Source organism: Garra rufa, chromosome 9, assembly GCF_049309525.1.
Source record: "Garra rufa chromosome 9, GarRuf1.0, whole genome shotgun sequence".
NCBI lineage: Eukaryota > Metazoa > Chordata > Actinopteri > Cypriniformes > Cyprinidae > Garra > Garra rufa.
This window is the reverse complement of record NC_133369.1, coordinates 12134636-12153328: the sequence shown is the minus strand read 5'-3', so window position 1 is coordinate 12153328 and position 18693 is coordinate 12134636. Positions and strand designations below refer to the sequence as shown.

The window sequence follows — 18693 nt, the reverse complement described above, 5'->3', positions numbered from 1 at the left end:
CATTGTTTTTTTTCTTTTCTTTGCACACAGAAAGTATTCTTGCTTCATAACATTACGGTTAAACCACAGATGTAACATGGACTATTTTAATGATGTCCTTACTCCCTTTCTGGGCCTTGAACGTGGTAGTTACATTGCTATCAATGCTGGGTCAGAAAGCTCTCAGATTTCACCAAAAATATCTTAATTTGTGTTACGAAGATGAACAAAGATTATACAGGTTTGGAATGACATGAGGGCGAGTAATTAATGACAGATTTTTCATTTTTGGGTGAACTATCCCTTTAATGGTAGCCATATTCACTCTGGTGAGGTCTAATCTCGGCTTTTTCTTCATGTAGAAACCATTTTGGTCTGATGTGAACATCTGAAGACATACAGCAGGGTTGCCAAATCTCAAAAGGCAGCATAACAAGTTACCAAAACTGTTACTCTGGTGATGTCTCTATAAAACTCTTCCATTTATACCCTAGAAAGCATATTACAGACATACAGCATGGTCATCAAATCTGACAGTACATTTGAGGAGTGAGAGCCATCAAAAATGCCTGAGGACATCAGAAAAAGAAAACTAATGATCAATCAAAAATGTTTTAATATTCCAATAACATTACAGTTATCTTTGAAGAATGCATCAATGCATACACTTCAGTACAAGTACAGATAAAGTGACTTCTTATACATTGAATTCAGTTGAATCCATAAGAAAGTATGCCAAGATCTTTTGCTCCACAGATGCATTTCAAAAGTCAATCAAGGAACCTAAAACAGAAATAAACACTTGTAAATATAAATAATCTATTATGTGGAAGCTAAATTCATAATAAATTAATTAAACCACCATACCTTGGAGAACCTGGAACGACCTCAAAGTCAGTTCTCCATTTCTCCCACATCAGGTTAGCTAATGTTCATCTTAATTCCACTCCTTTGGTTCATGTTTGGCATTTAAAAACATCTCTTCATCCATCATCATTTGTGATGGTATTGTACTTTGTACAGGCATGTTCTTCTCAAAATCATCAGGTTGTACTTCATCTTCGGACAGTTCTTCTTTGGTAATGTGAATCATTTCACTTGCTGCACTGTTGCTGAATTCTTGGTCATCATGAACGTCTTCCAAGAGCTCTTCTATCATGTGAATGCTAGGCTGTTTAACAATTTCAGTTCTACTTAAGCTCTCATGTCTCCCAGCATCCTTTCCAATCTTTAAAACCCTGTTCTTCTGCTCTCCAACAAGCATTACTTTTCCAGAACGATCACTGTTTTTATCCTTCAGCTCTGTAGCAGTATCCACAGTCCCAACAATTACTTCTACATCCTCATCTAAATCCTTCATGGGCATCTTTTTATTCTTCTGTTTTGCTTCTATTTGTTCTTCAGTATTAGTCACAATCTCCACATCATAATCATCATCTTCCTCTTCATTGATTCCTTCCACGCTCTTGAACTTCATCTCCTCTGTGTCCTCCTGAACACTGACTCGTCCTTCTTTAACCTTGATTAAGGATTGTTCGTTCTTGTCTAAAATCCAGGGTTTGCTTGTTATAGATTGTGTCACATGGGGCAAAGAAGCTGTAATGCAAGCAAGAACAAAACACTGATGTGGGATGTAGTGTTTTCATTTGATAGTCTCTGATGTTTTCTACTTACAAGTTGATTCAATTTCACACGTGGAATCACAACACGCACAAACAGATGCATCGGTGTCGAGTTCCTCCCACCTGTTGTTACAGGATATGAACAAAGAGTTTGCTGCATTTACACATCATGTTGCACATATGTGTGCAACACAATAACTCACCTTCTCTCTACATTGTTAAAGGTACATGACTTTGCTGTGGCACTTGTGGTGGCACTGTGAACTGATACCATGCAGTGGAGATAAAAGTGCTGTAAAAATTAGGAAACATGCAATCAACACATACATTCATATATGTAAATATAGAAACACACCTTCATATTAGATGGGGCAAGTTGTCACATTTTATATGCTGTAATTTCTACACAATAAAAGAAATTCTGTTACCCAAAGTAGTGGTTTGACAATTTTGTATGTTACTTTTCCATTTTTGCAGTTTCATCTATTTTTAAAATCAGATTTCACTTTGTTTTGTTTCTTGTTTTCAAGTTTTATTGCTGAAAATGCCATTAAATAGTCTAATAAACTACCAGTCAAAAGTCATTGAACAGTTGGATTTTTAAAGTTTTTAAAGTAGTCTCTTCTGCTCACCAAGCCTGCATTTATTTTAACTCGAGGTACAGTAAAATCAGTGCATTTTTTACTATTTAAAATAACTGTTTTCTATTTGAATATATATATATATATATATATATATATATTAAAAATTTATGATGTGATTTCAAACTGATTTTTTAACGATCCTATAGAAATCATTCTAATATTCTGATTTGCTGCTCAAAAACATTTATAATTATTATAATGTTAAAAACCGATGGTTTCTTTGATGAATAACAGCATTTATCTGAAATATAAATATTTTGTAAAATTATAAATGTCTTTATCATCACTTTTGATCAAAAACATCCTTGCTAAAAAAAAAAAAAGTACTGATTTCTATAAATTCTGAAAAATCATGTGACATTGAAGACTGGAGTAATGATGCTGAAAATGTAGATTTGATTACAGAAATAAATTACATTTTAAAATTTATTCAAATAGGAAACAGTTATTTTAAATAGTAAAAATATTTAAATATTTGACTGTTGCCACACATTGGATCAAATAAATGCAGGCTTGGTGAGCAGAAGTGATTTCTTCAAAAAACATAAAAAATCTTAATGCAGTCAACACAATCTTAATGCATAAACATAATGCAGTCAAAACTGCAAAGTGTGCAACAATGAATAAATTAATTAAAAATTAAATGTGACAACTAGTGCCAGTCTCTCCTACAATATATATTGACACATTTAAAAATGAAAACATTACCGTGCCAGTCACTTGAGGGAGTAAAAAGGCATCGACTGAAAACCTTATAATGTTCGCCTGTCTTTGGAGAAAGCGTGAGAAACTTCCTTGTCTTCTGCTGTCCTCCATACACCTGAAATTGCAGTGTTTACACTTGTTCTTTAAACCATTAAAAGTGTATTTTTATTAAATAAAAGCGCCAAAAAGCTTACCCATAATTACGAATAACATTGTGTTGTGGGATAGCCTTTGAATCTCTTGATGCTGTTACATAGCAGGAGTCAACAAAAGTCCTTTCGTCCTCGGATATATAAGCAGCACTGACTTCAAAATACATGGGCTCCCCAAGCACAAAACTCCCATTTCCCTCAAGTCTTTCCCAGTGTTCTGGAGTTCACACACAATTTAATAGGCCGATGGGCACCAACAGCATGTAAGAAGTAAAACCAAACAGGAAAGTATACAGAAGGAGAGGAAAAGCTTACCATTACACACAGAAAGAGTAAACTTGGCCCTGCGTTCAAAAGTCTTGTGAAACATGCGCTCCCTTGCCACAGGCACGAAACCCATTTTGTAGGAATAATGAAATCTAGAAATGGAAAAAAAATGGATGATGAGGTGCATTTTATTTCCTAAAAGTCCTGAACCCTCTTCAAACTGATGGTTTACCTGTTGTATAGGCACTGGATGTTTAATGTAAGGGGCACAGCTCGGATGACTGTCCCTTGAGGCTCTGCTGGAGTATAGTGCACCGTGTTGGAATACATGATCTGGCCTTTTATCATCTGAGGAGAATCAAACATTATATGGTAGGTAAAATCATAAAGAACACTATGAAGGTGCACCAAGTCATTTTGGTAATGTTTCATGGGCTAATATGACTGATAATAGACAATAATTCCAATCATTTGTGGATTATTGCAATGAATGACCCCTATCTCATCTAAAAACCTAAAAACGTCTACCTTCAGTTTGTGGTACATGTGTCTTTTTGCTGTGACATCTTTGTGACTGATTTTTTTTATGAAGTAAACATACAAATATATATACAGATGCAATATTTAAAAATAAACATGAGAGCTTTTATTTATAAAAATAACCCTGTTCAAAAGTTTACATACACTCGATTGTTAATACTGTTGTGTTACCTCAATGATCCACAGCTTACGTGATAGTTGTTCATGAGTCCCTTGTTTGTCCTGAACAGTTAAACTGCCCGCTGTTCTACAGAAAAATCCTTCAGGTCCCACAAATTATTTGGTTTTTCAGCCTTTTTTGTGTATTTGAACCCTTTCCAACAATGACTGCATGATTTTGAGATCCGTCTTTTCACACTGAGGACAACTGAGACTGAGAAGATATTTAGCCAAAACAAGAAAAATATAGCCTACACATTCATTCTGCTCAAAAGTTTTCACCCCTGGCTCTTAATGCATCGTGTTTCCTTCTGAAGCATCGGTGAGTGTTTAAACCTTCTGTAATAGTTGCATATGAGTCCCTCAGTTGTCCTCAGTGTGAAAAGATGGATCTCAAAATCATACAGTCATTGTTGGAAAGGGTTCAAATACACCAAACGCTGAAAAAGCAAAAAAAAAAAAAAAAATTGGGACCTGAAGGATTTTTCTGCAGTGAGAACTGCTATGTATATGCATTTTATGTAAATAGTCTACACTGCTAGTAGCTATTAGAATTTCATCTTTTTTAATCCAAATAAATATCAGCAGCTGCACAAATTGCATTGTTTGGGGCCTCTAAATAAAAGTGAGCCCTTTTTTTCCCCTTAAGCAGCCAACAAAATCATCATGTATCAAATATGATACTAAATTTACAATAAATGGTTCAATGTTTGAAAAAATTATTTTGTATGACTATTATTTGACTATTTCGTATGTTAAACTTTAACTACAGGGTTAACTTATAAAGGGTTTTTACGACGCGTCATGAATCGGCCATATTGACAGCACTTAGTTTAAACAATGCCTCTGAACCAAACGAAACTGACATATTTTGCTGATTATTGCAGCTAAAAATGGTCAATTGACCTGGAAAAATATTTGGAGTACTATAGACTGCCAAATGTTATAACAAATCAAGGAGAAGAGTGCAAAAAACTGTCTGAGGAACAAAAGACATTTGTGGTTGGCCAAACTGAACCAGGATCTCCAGCCAGGGCAAGAATCTTGAAAACATTTGTGTTTGTTTTTATCGTTTCCAGTCAGGTAGATAAAATATTAGGCTAATATCTTAATTAATACTACTGTACATCTTTACCACCTGCTAACTTTAGTTTGTCAAAATATTGCGCCCTTTCCTGCTTACTAAGTCCTTCTCTATATGACTTAACAGCTTGTTAAATCATATAAATGATGTTTAGACAGCATAAATTAGCAGAACAACGGATTTAGTAGTACATTAACCATGCAATCCATGCTGTTGTTTACATCCGTGTATCGCAAATATGGCCTAACCAAACCATGCTGTAAGTGCAAACCCTTTATTCACAGTAGAAACAAAACAAAAAATGGGTAAACAAAACAACAGGTAAGGTAAGTTGAAATTTCAGAATTTCACACTATGATTTTACTCTGCTTTCTAAACAGTAGTCAAGAATTGATTAATCAAATCAATTTTAAATAATTTACAGTTTTTTTATGCTTCACGTTTACACATCTGACAATATGGTGAGTTAAAAAAAGGTAGTGTCAACTAAATATTTAGCATAAATGGGTTTTTATATATCAATATATATCTGCTTTTCATGTTTACAAATCTGACAATATGGTGGGTTAAAAAAGGTAGTGTCAACTAAGTATTTAGCATAAATGGGTTTTTACATATCAATATATGTATCAATATCTATCTAAACCTATTCTAAACCTCTGAGATGCATATTTAAGATTTAAGGTTATCTTACATATCTACTTACCGTTAAAGTGCTATCGCAATCATTGAGGTCATAATGAAAATACAGGAAGTTCTCGTCAAACCGAGAGACAGGACATGTTCCCAGGCGAAATGAAGATGGAGAGTATCTAAAGCCCAGCAGATTCTTATTCATTCGCACTGAGATCTTACTGTAACCACACCACACCTCCACACCACGAGCATTGCGCACTGGAGACGCTTGGACGCGCTGAGGGTTCATTTGAGGAACTAGAAGGCTAGTCAAACGGTTTGGTAAGCGTCTTCTCCCGGACACCGGTCTGAACAGCTCCATGTCAGCGAAAGGAACTGGGACGTGTTGGAACATTGGGAAAACGTGATATGGTCTCATAACCGGAGGGTTCATAAACTCACTGTCTCCTGTCCACGGCCTGACCGCGCTTGGCATGGCTTGCATGTCATGGACTTTCTGCTCCGTGGATACGACATTGCTATATTCTAGATGACCCTCGGTCCCATAAGCGTAAGCTTTGGCTACGTACAGTATGGCAAACAAGTATAAAGAAGAACAAAAATACAAACTCAAGCGCTCCATTTACTATTAAAGCTTAAATATGACATAGAGGAAGTAAACAAACGCCGCTGAAAAGAACGCCAGTTCAACCACCTGTTGATTGATGACGTGACGACTAGCCTACTAATTACCTACTCGTTTAGTGATGAGAAGTGTTTATTTAATATAATATAATATTTAAATTAAAATTTCAATGAGCCGGTTATAATAAAATAAAATAAATTAAAACCAAATAAAAAATGATAAAATAACATAATCAGGTAATTCCGCCTTGGCGGCGTAATGTTATATTCACGAAAGCCAGCACATATTGCTGTTTATCATGTGGTTTTATTGACCGAGTTTGTGAATGTTTATTTACGTACAAATTTAAGAAACTAATACTCAAATAATAATAATACATACATACATAGGTGTAGCTGACATAATTCAGCTCATAATATTGCCTATGTATAATTTAAATTTACATTTCACAATACTGAAATTTATTTTCTTATTTACTTATATTTTCTCTATTCTCCTCTATTCTAGCTAGTTATTTAAAACAAATTGATTTCTGTTAGGGGTTAATCAAACTACTTATTTATTTGTTACATGTTTGCTATTGGAGCACATTTTTCTTCACGTAAGAGTGGGCGTGGCCATTTGTAAATTTTATGGGTCTGGCTTCCGGTCTCATCCACGTCCAGCTGCAAAACAGCTGGTATTGCTGCTTGATATTGCAAATTAATGTGTTACCCTATAATTTTAATGTATTAACATAATTATGAGCACACCAGTTTGTAGTGCAAAGTTTCACTGTTTACTTCATGTTATTCTAGTTATTTCCCTATTACAGCTAATCAGGGGCGACGCTAGGGGGGGAAAGTTAGGACAATTCTAAGGGCCCACATACTTTAGGGGCCCCCAGAGATCTGCTTTGGTGTGACAATTTTGTCATAGGGCCCAAAATTGTGAGCGGCGCCCCTGCAGCTAATGAACCGGAAGTCTCACCCATTGGCCTTTTTTCCACGTTAAAAAAGTAGGTGGATTCAATTAAATTAACTTACTTTTTTGCCTGGTCCTTGGTACTCTCAGTTTGTGGTTCACTGAATCAGTTTGATCCGAGAACCGCCAGAACCGAATCAGTAAAAGAGTCTAACTCTTTTCATTAAAAAGATCTGACTCATAAGATTTTAAGTTAAATCAACTTTGATTTAAACTTACAAGTTATGTCAACTAATTTTTATTGTAATAAGTTAAAATGACGTGTAGTTTTAAGCTGATTGAACTTAAAAACTTTTTTTAAAAAGTTTCTTAATATAAAAACAGTATTGAGCATTAAAGTTTGCTATTGTTTTAAGATTTAATACAAGATGTGGTTTATAAACTTTAGAAGCGTGTGAATCTTGTTTGGGTAGAAAGGTTGAATGTTAAAAAGCACTTTCTGACTGACTGAAAGACTAAAAGATAAAGTTTTTTATCCTTACACAATGATTTGTGATGTCAGACCAGGAATACACTTGTCTACATCAAGGAAATGTCAGTACAGTAAGTCTAATTCATTCAGTTGCTTCATACAAGACCAGCAATACACATTTTAGCTGCAACTTCCAGTTTCTTCCGACTTGCAGTATAGCCATTAAAAATTGCATCAGCCAGCTTGTGACTATAAGCTGTTATAGCTAAATACACGACCCAAACCAGTTGTTCTCAATAACATCTGACTTAGTTTCCCCCCATAGCATGCAAGTAGCTGATTTTGTGATTATTCCAATTACCAAAAGTGAAAAATACCCCTTTAGATGCTCCTCCACTTCAACAGAGGTACTGGTTTGTGTGAAGGTTTTCAAAATTTATTGAGAGGTGACAGAGCCTCCGTTTCTGTATAGATAGATATATCTCCTGTACTCTTCAATAATAGACACAAAAAAAAAAAAAAAACAGTATTTGTGTTATAAGCAGCTCGGAAACATCTGCATTTTCAAAGTTTATCAGTGCTCAGACACGTTTCTGACAGTGCATGGTGAGTGTGACATTAATATGGTCTGCTAAACATAACAAGATTGGAGGACCTACAGAGGCAACTCTCTCTTTAATAGAGAAACCAAAACGGATGATATCATAATACTTCAGACATTATGTTCTCATGAAGGATGGTGTTGAAAAGAATGACAAAGTAAAGAAGCCAGTGAGGCCAATTACAAGTTTTAACTGGTTATTAAGAACATAAAGGACAGCAGTCATCATCACTGATCTGAGCAGAGTAAGGTAGTTTGCAGGTCCTGCCGCCCGAAAGGTCGCAGGTTCGAATCCCAGTCATTAGAATTAAGCTTGAAAATGACATTTCACCCTAACATTGCTTTAACGTTTAACTGGATGATGCATGGATGCTATGTACACAGATTACAATGGATGAAGATGTCATCAGTTAATTAAATATATGGTATTGGTCAGTCATACTGAATGAAGCTCGCGTCCAATATGAAGTTCTCACATGACGTCTGAGTTGTCGTGGGTTTCTACACAGTTGCATGAGGCTTGGATGTTTAGCTATACATATAATAAACCTTGCTCAAACTCCTATAATCCTCTTCCGTTCAATTCCGTCCAGTGGCTGACCAATAAATCGAGGCACTTGTTTAATACCATGTTTCCGTTACATAATATAAATGTCAAGCTTTAACCTGTACCAAGAAAGAAAGCAAACAAAAAAACAGCAGAAAACAGATTTTTCTTTTTTTCTTTTTTCCTTGTTAAATAGTAATAAATACATGAGATGCAGTGGTTTATTTTTCATTTTTCTGAAGCAGGAGGGTTAAAAAGTTCTCATTTTTATTTATTTATTTATTTATTCATTTATTTATTTATCTGTCTGTTTTCTTTAGCAGCAATCCGAACATGGTTGAGAGTGGAGATAGCAGCCGAGAGAGAAGTAGTTCACTTTTTTGACTTGATGGCAAACAGCACTCACAGAGTGTTGTGAAGGAGGAAGGGGAGGAGGGGGAGAATAAAGACGGGAGAGAAAGCAAAATGAGAGGCAGGAAATGAAGTCAGAGTGGGAGGGGCCGCAGTCAGGAGGGCGTGACAGTGTCCCTTCATACCGAAGTATTCCGCCCTCCTGCTAAATCTCGCCCCGGACTCTTCCTTCCAACAGAAACATGGGGTAAGTACGAAAAATAAAGAGAGACAGAGAGAGAGAGAAAAAGAGAGAGAGCTACAGCAAGATTTGGCTTAGCATATCCAGAGTTAATACAAATATGTGTTAACGCTTTCATAGTTTTCTGTCCAAAACAAAGAGGGTTAGAAAAAAGAGACAGAAACCAAAGTAAGAGAGAGTGACAGAGAGAGAGAGAGAGGTGAGAGAGTCTAGTGAGATGGTGAAGAAGAAGAAGAAGAAGAAGAAGAAGGCAGACTATTTTTTGAAACGAACAACAGGGAAGCATTTTGGTTTTCCTTCTGGCAAAATGTTTTGATGTTTTTCAAGACTTTCCTGTATCACTTCCTCCTTAATGTGAAGTCGAGTTACGTTCCCCCTCTCCTCGTGAAAGCGGCTCATGGTTCAGCCTCCTCCTCTAGTTGTTAGTTGGTGTTTCTCACTGTGTGGCGACTAAAAACAGTTTCTGTCATTTGCTTTATTTCATTCGTAGGATGTTTCATAGTTTGAGATATATAAGCCAGTGTGTCAAGCGAGATAAAGACTGGAAACATTAAAAAAAAGTAACAAAAATGTGTTTGTGTATGTCGTGTGTGTGTGTTTACATGTGTGTGGGTTATGCTCAACTAGAAAAAAGCAACCAAAAACAACAAAATGAAGCCAAGAAAGAAAACAAAAAAAAACTCAAACCCAGTTTGTTTGTTTGCTTGTTGTTTTCTATGCATACGTATCATGTCTGACCAAAAAAAAAAAACCCAACTGTATAAATAAAACATTGAATAAATAAACCCACAAAATACCCATCTCTCAATCTCTTTCTAACCCCTCTCCCGTCTCTCTCCTCATGTAGTGATTCTTAATAAATTAAAAATATACAATTACGGCAAAACCTCAGAAAAAAAAAAAAAAAAAAACAAACCGAACCGAAAAAATAAAAAAACCATAAGGTATTCTCTCCCGCTGCTGACAAAAACATTCAATTTTTTCAACCCAAAACTCTCCTCGCCCCGATAAAAATCTCTCGCTGCAAACCTGTCCTGAAATCACATAAAATCAAATAACAATATAAGAATGGTAAAAACAAACGTTCTGAAAACCTTCTGTCACGACTACTTCGCCCGCCCGCCGCTCTTCTCCTTCGATGAAAGAAAAACAAACGAACAGAAAAATAAGGATAAAAATAGTCTCAAATCCCTCCCTTGACCTCTCCCCATGCAAAACCAAAACAACGAAACGAAAAAACGAAACCGACTGTCTGATATTTCACAAGTTTTTCTCTGCGATTCTGTTACGTGTGGCCGCGCGCGCGTGTATGTGTGTCGTACGTTTACTACGTGTCGTGTGAGTGTGTGTACGTTTGGCGCTTTTGTCACTGTTATGTTGTCGTTAAAATTTTCGTATGGCTTTTGGAATTTGTTCAAGATTTATCAAGAGTTGGCTGCACTCTGACCGCTCCCACTCCCGCTGCCGCACACTGCCATCATGGCGGACTCCTCGGAGTCCGGCCGCCCCCCAGCTCCCCCGACTCCTCTGGGCGGAGGCCCCCCGGTGAGCATCCCCCCCACTCCGACGCTTCCCTGCGGCGGGTTGTTATTGTTGTTGCTGCCGGCGTAGCACGGAGGGATGTATCCCAAACCGGAGGCAGCGACCATGCTGTCCTGGGAGGCTGGGGCCTGGGGCAACTGTTGCTGGGAAGCGGAAGGGGGCTGCTGGGGGGCCATGACTGTCCTAGTCCGAAAGGCAGAGAGGCCCAGGTGGAGGTTGGAGGAGCCGTACTGACTGGAGTCCAAGCTCGACGGGGGCGGCTGCATGATGGAAGACTGACCCAGGTGGTGGTGGTGGGTGAGGCTGAGCTCGATGCTGTCCTGCATCTGCGGGGAGGAGACGGGCATCAGCGCCTGGCCCTGCTGGCCCTGCGAGGCCTGGCCCTGCGGCTGGTTCTGCTGCTGCTGCTGTTGCCGGAGCTGTCTGCCGTTGCTGTGGTGGCTGCCGTAGATTGGGTGGGGATGGTGCGGCTCCATCATGCCCCCCATGTTGCCCAGGAAGTGGCGCGAGTGCTGCGTCGCCGCCGGCTTGTGCAACAGCAGCTGCGGGTAGGAGGAGTCGCTGCCGCTGTTGGACAGCTGACCCATGCTGCTGTCCCCTCCTGGCCAGATGCGCAACTGCTGTTGAGACGGAGCCTGGAGAGACAAGAGGCGGTCAACGCGAGTCCTTTCGGTATGTTACCGAGGAGCTGTGTGGTGTAGAACGATCACTTACTTGTGGGCTCTGCATCTCGTAGTCCGTGTGAGTGACTGCACTGTTGTAGTACCGGTTGCTGTACCGGTAATTTCGGTTGTCATTGGAAGAACCGCTAGATCCACCTGGGTTGAGAGTAAAGACAAAGAGCCAGTGTTAAAACGAGTCCTTTTTTTGGATTAACTATGACCAAGTAACAGGTTTGAGGTGTGATCACACTACAATTTTCATTCCACTGACTTCTATTCATACACTTAGTCATCCTCATGTCATTCCAAACCTGTAAGACCTTTGTTCATCTTCGGAAAACGAAAGATATCTTTGAATAAATCTGAGCGCTTTCCGACTCTGCATAGACAGCAACATATCTACTAGGGCTGGGCGATTAATCGAAAAGTAATCGAAATCGACATTCAGAACCTATAATCGATCAAATTTTTCCAGGTCAATTATTTCAATTACTTTCCCTTTAAAAACATTACTGCGTGTGGAGTCAGGTGACCCCGCTCCGTTACGTTACGTTATTCCTCCAACATGTCGATGGAGAGCTTAAGCAGTATTTATACAGTAAGAAGTATTTACAGGATATACAAGAGTAATTTTATTTAGAAGAGATACTGCTTATTTTCTACTTTTAATATTTATTATTATTTTATAAATAATTTATTTTGTTTCCAAAAGTGCAAGTTATTTATTTTCACTAATTTAAGAAAAATGTGACTTTTCGTTTTAAGCAATGTGTGCTTTAATTTCAGTTGTTCAACACTGATGTTCAATAAATAGTCATAGATAGTAGATAGTGTGTGCACCCTTCATTCAAAAATATCTCACTTGTAATATGTGAGCATATTTACTGTACAAAACTTGTCAGTGAACTATGAGGGCAAAAAAATAAATATTATTTAAATATAATTAAATATAATTTTATTAATGAATAAAATAATCGTTCATTAATCGTAATCGGGTTAAAATGTTCAATTAATCGAGATTTTGATTTTAGGCCAAATCGCCCAGCCCTAATATCTACCACATTTAAGGCCCAGAAAGTTTGTAAGGACATTGATAAAATAGCCCATGTGACATCAGTGGTTCAACCTTAAAGGAGAAGTCCGGTGTGATATTGACCTAAAGTGTATTGAATCATGATACCGAGTGTGAACGTACCTTGCATATCTCATCTCGGTTTGTGCCCTGCAGTCCGAAATCTGGGGTTAGTTACCCGATGCTAACAACAGGTTGTCAATGAGGGTGAATAGGGCATCGGAGTAGCCATGTAAATAAATCACTGTTTTATGCCATTTACGAGGCACAAAGTAGCTCCACACTTCATTGGTAGACTTCCAAGGGCCCTGACATTTAAAGTGAGACATTGAGAACTCAGAAAAAGCACCAGTAGTTTATTTACAAGAAGATTTATACAGACAGTACCTGCAAGAAATTTACCGGCCGCCGCCATCTTGAATTTAGTCACGATAAGTCGAGTGTCAAGCAGGAAGGAAACTACAACCTGATAAGTTGATAACCTGATAAGTTTTTTTGTGCCTCGTAAATGGTGTAAAACAGTGATTTATTTACATGGCTACTCCGATTTCGGACTGCAGGACACAAACCGAGATGAGATATGCAAGGTACGTTCACACTCGGTATCAAGATTCAATACACTTTAGGTCAATATCACACCGGACTTCTCCTTTAATTATATAAAGCTAAAAGAATACTTTTTGTGTGCAAAGAAAACTTTAATTACTTTATTCAGCAATTTCTTCTCTTCTGAGGAATGAGAGTACCACGACATGCATGTGCATTCCTCTACTTGCAAACAAGGTGCAGTGCATCCGGGTTTTACATCAGAACGCCGGCTCTCGTGAACACGCAGTGAAGGCTGACACGGAAGAGAAGAAATTGTTGAATAAACTTGTTTTTTTTTTTTTTTATTCTCAGAGCCTCATAATATTAAGGTTGAACCAATGATGCCACATGGACTATTTTATCGATGTCCTTACTACCTTTCTGGGCCTTGAACTTGATAGTTGCATTGCTGTCTATGCAGGGTCAGAAAGCTCTCTAATTTCATCAAAAATATCTTAATTTGTGTTCTGAAGATGAACAAGGTCTTTCGGGTTTGGGTGGACTCAGATGCTGCTGAGTGTGACGTCATATTACAACATCAAATATTGTATACTCAAAAGTCTAGTGTGACCGCAGCATTACACACACTTACCAGAGCTGGAGACGGAGCTAGTGGTGGAGGTGGAGTGGCTGTGGTCCATGGCAGGGCTGGTGGAGGTGGAGCTGCTGGTGTTGGTGCCCTCATCCGTCGTCTTCTTGAAGAAGTTGTGCTGCAGCGCGTAGAAGGGCGTGATGCGCGTCTTGGGATCGTAGTCCAGCATGCGCAGGATCAGGTCCTTGAACTTCAGGTAGTCGCAGGGCGCGTGACCCTGTTCTCCAGCTCGCCTCCCCCCTGGACCTCCCGTCTCCACCCCCAGGATCTCGTGCAGTCGTCGCGTGGCAGGTGGTTTATATTCCTGGAGGGACAAAATAAAACAGAGGAAGGGAAGAGAATGAGTCACGGATGCATAGTATTTAGTGCAGATAACAATTCAAATGTCATTATTTTTAAAGGGAACCAAATGTATTAATATTTACATTATTTAAAAATCCACATCATATTTTGGAATATGGGGGCACCATTATTTCGATGATGTAAAATAGTTGCACTTGGTGAGCTGCTGGCACTACCTGTTGCTACTGTAAGCAACGCAACTCAGAAATAAAATACTGATACAATGCCACATTGTGTGGCTTTTAATTGTAATTTTCAGTCGAAGGGCAACAAGAGAAGCGATGCAAGTCTTCACTGCTTTCCTAGCGATAAGAAGAGGAGAAAAGAATAGGAAGCTGCCTGTGGATGAATAAAACTTCCTAAAGACCCGCATCTTAGTTCTCTCCACTTCAGCCTTGATGCCTTTGAGGCTTTTAGTACACTACAGCAGCGGTTCTCGATTCCAGTCCTCGCGCCCCCCCGCTCTGCATATTTTGCATGTCTCGCTTAGTTAACACACCTGATTCAGATAACGAGCTCATTAGAAGTGAGGTCCGTGCAGGATGTGTTCCGATTGACATTGCCTGCACAGTGTTCATTGCTCCCTGCTCCCTAAGCGGGGGAAATCTGTTTACTATACTTCGAAACATTCATTCACATATTTACGCTACGCCACCGCATGTAGCGTCTTCACACACAGATGAAACTTACTAGAGAAGTGTGACATAAATGCATCTGTAAATAAATGCATTTTAAATTTACGTCTCGCACGCTTTAATGACCTTCAAATGGAACACATACGCTCGCTTCGAACTAATGAATAATGGCGGAATATCCCGTGATGTCCACTTCGAAGGGCAGTAACGTTGGAATAGAACAAACGTCGGAAGCGATACATGAAACACGCAAAATGTGCAGAGCGGGGGGGCGCGAGGACTGGAATTGAGAACCGCTGCACTACAGCTACTGAAAGAGCTTACAAATGCCAGAGAAAAGAAACGCCAGATGCCATCCTGGCGGGATGTAAACATGTCGACGCTTGTCATGACGCAGCAGACACTTAAGCTGGCTGCACACTAGAGGATTTTTAAGTCCGATTTGCACCCCTGAACAATCGGAGGTGTGGCCCGATTCGCAGCTAGTCGCAAGCTATTTTTTTTGTCCAAAAGATCCTCTATTTTGTGGTGTCATTACGATTATTTAACTGCCCTTGATTGAAAAACATGTTTGATATTTAGGATTCTTGATCGGGCTGCCTCTGACGTGATACCCGCGATAGCCAATGAGAGCAAGCAAGTTGCAATTACTGGATGTTGCATGGTTTTATAGACGCTTTTCCTGAATGCGGAAGTCACGCCTGACTCTCAACCTAAATAATGCTTTGCATTTCCGATCTCCAGTGTTTTTAGTCAAATTAGCGTATATTCCAAGCTGATAATCTGTTAAACCTTTTCAAATGTTTTTAAAAAGCACATGGCTCCATTGCACCATCACTTTGCAATGTCGCAATAACCGTCATTTGTCAGTGCCTCACTCCTCAAATATTAATGTGTGTAGATGACACGAAGCTGCCAATATTAGCTACCTTAAAAACAGATGGGCACTATTTGAATGGGTTCCTATGGAGACCGAAACAGAAGAGCATCCAATCTGACATTAGAATTTGGAATGGCGGTGCTCATCGTTTACTCAGGAGAAAGGTCTATAGCTGAAACTTGGAAGCCACAAAAATGCCACAAAAGCAGAATACATCCCCTATATTCTTTTTTGGTTGAGAACCAGCTGACATCGATTGTCTTCCATTTGTTTTTCTTTTCTAGTCACGTTTGATCTCGCGAGTCTCCTGTGAAATTGTTCCTACAATCAACAAGTGTGTGGTCTTCTGGTCTGTTTGAATTGTCTAGTGTGTGTGTTCAGAGGACTATAAGGCTAAAAATCAGCTGAAACGGTCTTCATGTCTGTGGTTTTAAAATTGGTTAAGATTTGAAAATCGTCTAGTGTGCAGCCAGCCTTAAGGAGTTTGTTAGCACGGATTTCACTTTATATCCGGTGGTGTTTAGACACATTGTGGGGAAAAATCGATGGTGTGGCCTACGCTTATATCCATTGCCACCTGTAAGCTAGTTCAGTAGTTGTGTTCTTCGTGTCAGCATTTTAATTTCCGAGTGGTAAAAATAGCCACAGGTAGCGCCAGTGGTTCACCCAGGGCAACCATTTCACGATATCGGAATAATGGCGCCCCGTAGTCCAAAATATGTATAAAAGATGTAGATTTTTTCTTTTTAAATTTAAATCTTTTATGGGTTTTCTACTACATATTTCAGTAAGAGACACCATTAACATTTTATTAAGCCATACAAGTCCTAATACCTGGGGTTCCCTTTAAACATTTAATAACAAAAGGTGATGAACTACCAGTCTAGAAACATATTACACAGGTAATAACAAATTTAATAACTAATAAACATAAATATACTAATATTATTCCTTAAATACTATAAAGTCAACATGAAATGGCATTTGCAAAGCACTTCTGAGTAAAACAGAATATTTATTGGTAAAAAGTACTGTGCAACTTGATTTTCATCCATTGGAAAGAGACTAGAACATTAAAAGTAGGTTCCAATATTTTTTTTAATGAAAGTTACATATTAAAATGGAACATAATGTGGAAGCAAGTTGTAGCAGTACCTACAACTGCAGCTTAAAACAGCTGAAATTAGGAAAACAAACATTTTTCCTCTCTGCATTAATATACTAAGCACAAATGTGTATTGCATTTTTAAATTCATGTTGACTTTAACAGGAAACTAATTAGCCTCAGAAATCATTTCTGAATGCAGGTGAAGGGGGGCTGAAAGTGAGAAATGTTTGTGGTTTTGTGGGGATAATGACGGTTGCATAGGAGCTCTCTGTGTCATACAGGGTTCAACAATCAGACTTTTTGAAAAATCTTCAGTTGAAAGAATAACACAATCATATATCCAATAGAACTGCATAAAATGTTCAACAACTAATGTATTATTGTAGTAAACTCACTTTCTTTTTGTTCCTGCAATATTAATATAAACATATTTTTGTGAGACAAACTGTTTGTACTAGAGCCAATGAGATTGTTAGCAGGTCAAGTAAAGAAACTTGGTCACCAGAAGAGAAAAACCCTGATTGTTGAACCCTGTCATAAACACAGTACAGATCCTTTGATTAAGACCCTAATCTGTCATTTTTACACTGTATCCTGGTCCATAAATACTATAAAAAGACTAAAATGTTCCAGCACCTTCACTGTAAATAAGTTGAAACGGATAACCTTTTTGTCTATTGTACACACGGAAGCACAAAACGCGTGCTGGAGCATTTGAGGTGAGTCTCTGGATGAGTTGGCAGTAAGTGCCAGACATTAATCCTGTAAAACAAAGCGTATTAGGACCTCATCCAGACTTTTACCCTCCACCTGCTATCACCTTTGCATCTTAATCTGCGGCCACATACGCGCACAAGCACACACACTTTTTGCAGTCTTAACCTGATGCTACTTTCACTTATCTTCACTGGAAACAGGGTCATTCTAGCTACTGGCTGCACTCACTTGACCTGTGACCCAACGCGTGTCACTGACTAGACTGAGAGCTGCTAACAGACAGGGCTCTACCAATGAAACACTGCATTTATACTTTAAATCTTTACATTGATATTTTAGTAACACTTTACAATAAGGTTCCATTTGTTAACATGAATTGCAGTTTGAACTAACATGAATGGACTATTTTTATTAATGTCATGTTTATATGTTCATTATTAGATCATATTAGCTAATGCATTGCTTACTGTAAAGCTTTACTATTTTTTTTTACACTTTTTGTAAAGTCTGTAAGACATTAATGTTTTTGAAAGAAGTATCTTTGTGTTCACTAAGGCTGTTTTTATTTGATCAAAAATACTGTAAAATCAGCAATATTGTGAAATGTTATTACTGTATAAAATAACTATTTTCTATTTTAATATATTTTAAAATGCAATTCATTACTGCAGCCATTACTTCAGTCCTCAGTGTCACATGATCCTTCAGAATCGTAATGTTTGATTTGGTGCTCAAGAAATATATGACCCTGGACCACAAAATCTTAAGTAGCATGAGTATATTTGTAGCAATAGCCAAAAACACATTGTATGGGTCAAAGTTTTTTATGCCAAAAATCATTAAGGTGTTACGTAAAGATCATGTTCCATGAAGATATTTTGTAAATTTCCTATCGTAAATAATCTAAACTTAATTTTTGATTAGTATGCATTGCTAAGAACTTCATTTGGACAAATTTAAAGGCAATTTACTCAATCTTTATATTATAGATATTTTTAGAGATATTTTTGCACTCTCAGGTTCCAGA

General features: G+C 38.1%; 2 protein-coding genes across 4 annotated transcripts in view; both read right to left on the bottom strand.

The window, feature by feature from the left end:
- Window positions 1-889: 889 nt before the first annotated feature.
- On the bottom strand, window positions 890-6294 carry zp3d.1 (zona pellucida glycoprotein 3d tandem duplicate 1). The gene is made up of 8 exons (XM_073846454.1): window positions 5859-6294; window positions 3602-3717; window positions 3418-3521; window positions 3145-3319; window positions 2954-3065; window positions 1805-1893; window positions 1654-1724; window positions 890-1575 (listed from the first exon to the last, which is right to left on the bottom strand). Exons 1-8 carry the CDS (start codon window positions 6270-6272, stop codon window positions 917-919), a joined length of 1740 nt encoding a protein of 579 aa, XP_073702555.1. The 5' UTR covers window positions 6273-6294; the 3' UTR covers window positions 890-916.
- A 2152-nt stretch (window positions 6295-8446) lies between these two features.
- dyrk1b (dual-specificity tyrosine-(Y)-phosphorylation regulated kinase 1B) overlaps window positions 8447-18693 on the bottom strand; it is a 56574-nt gene continuing 46327 nt past the window's right edge. For all 3 annotated transcript variants that reach the window (XM_073846702.1, XM_073846700.1, XM_073846701.1), the window contains exons 9-11: window positions 13985-14288; window positions 11785-11888; window positions 8447-11705 (exon numbers count right to left, since the gene is read on the bottom strand). In XM_073846702.1, the coding sequence (XP_073702803.1) occupies window positions 10953-11705; window positions 11785-11888; window positions 13985-14288 (1161 nt within the window). In that variant the 3' untranslated portion in view covers window positions 8447-10952. The remainder of the gene's footprint in view (window positions 11706-11784; window positions 11889-13984; window positions 14289-18693) is intronic.

What these genes read in the sequence shown, in the direction of transcription:
- zp3d.1 (XM_073846454.1), bottom strand. Translation starts at nt 6,272, where the DNA reads ATGCAAGCCATGCCAAGCGCGGTCAGGCCGTGGACAGGAGACAGTGAG. An exon ending in AATGTTATTCGTAATTATGG is followed by an intron (nt 3,066 to 3,144) that starts GTAAGCTTTTTG and finishes CTGCAATTTCAG; the next exon opens with GTGTATGGAGGACAGCAGAA. An exon ending in GTGTGAAATTGAATCAACTT is followed by an intron (nt 1,576 to 1,653) that starts GTAAGTAGAAAA and finishes CTTGCATTACAG; the next exon opens with CTTCTTTGCCCCATGTGACA.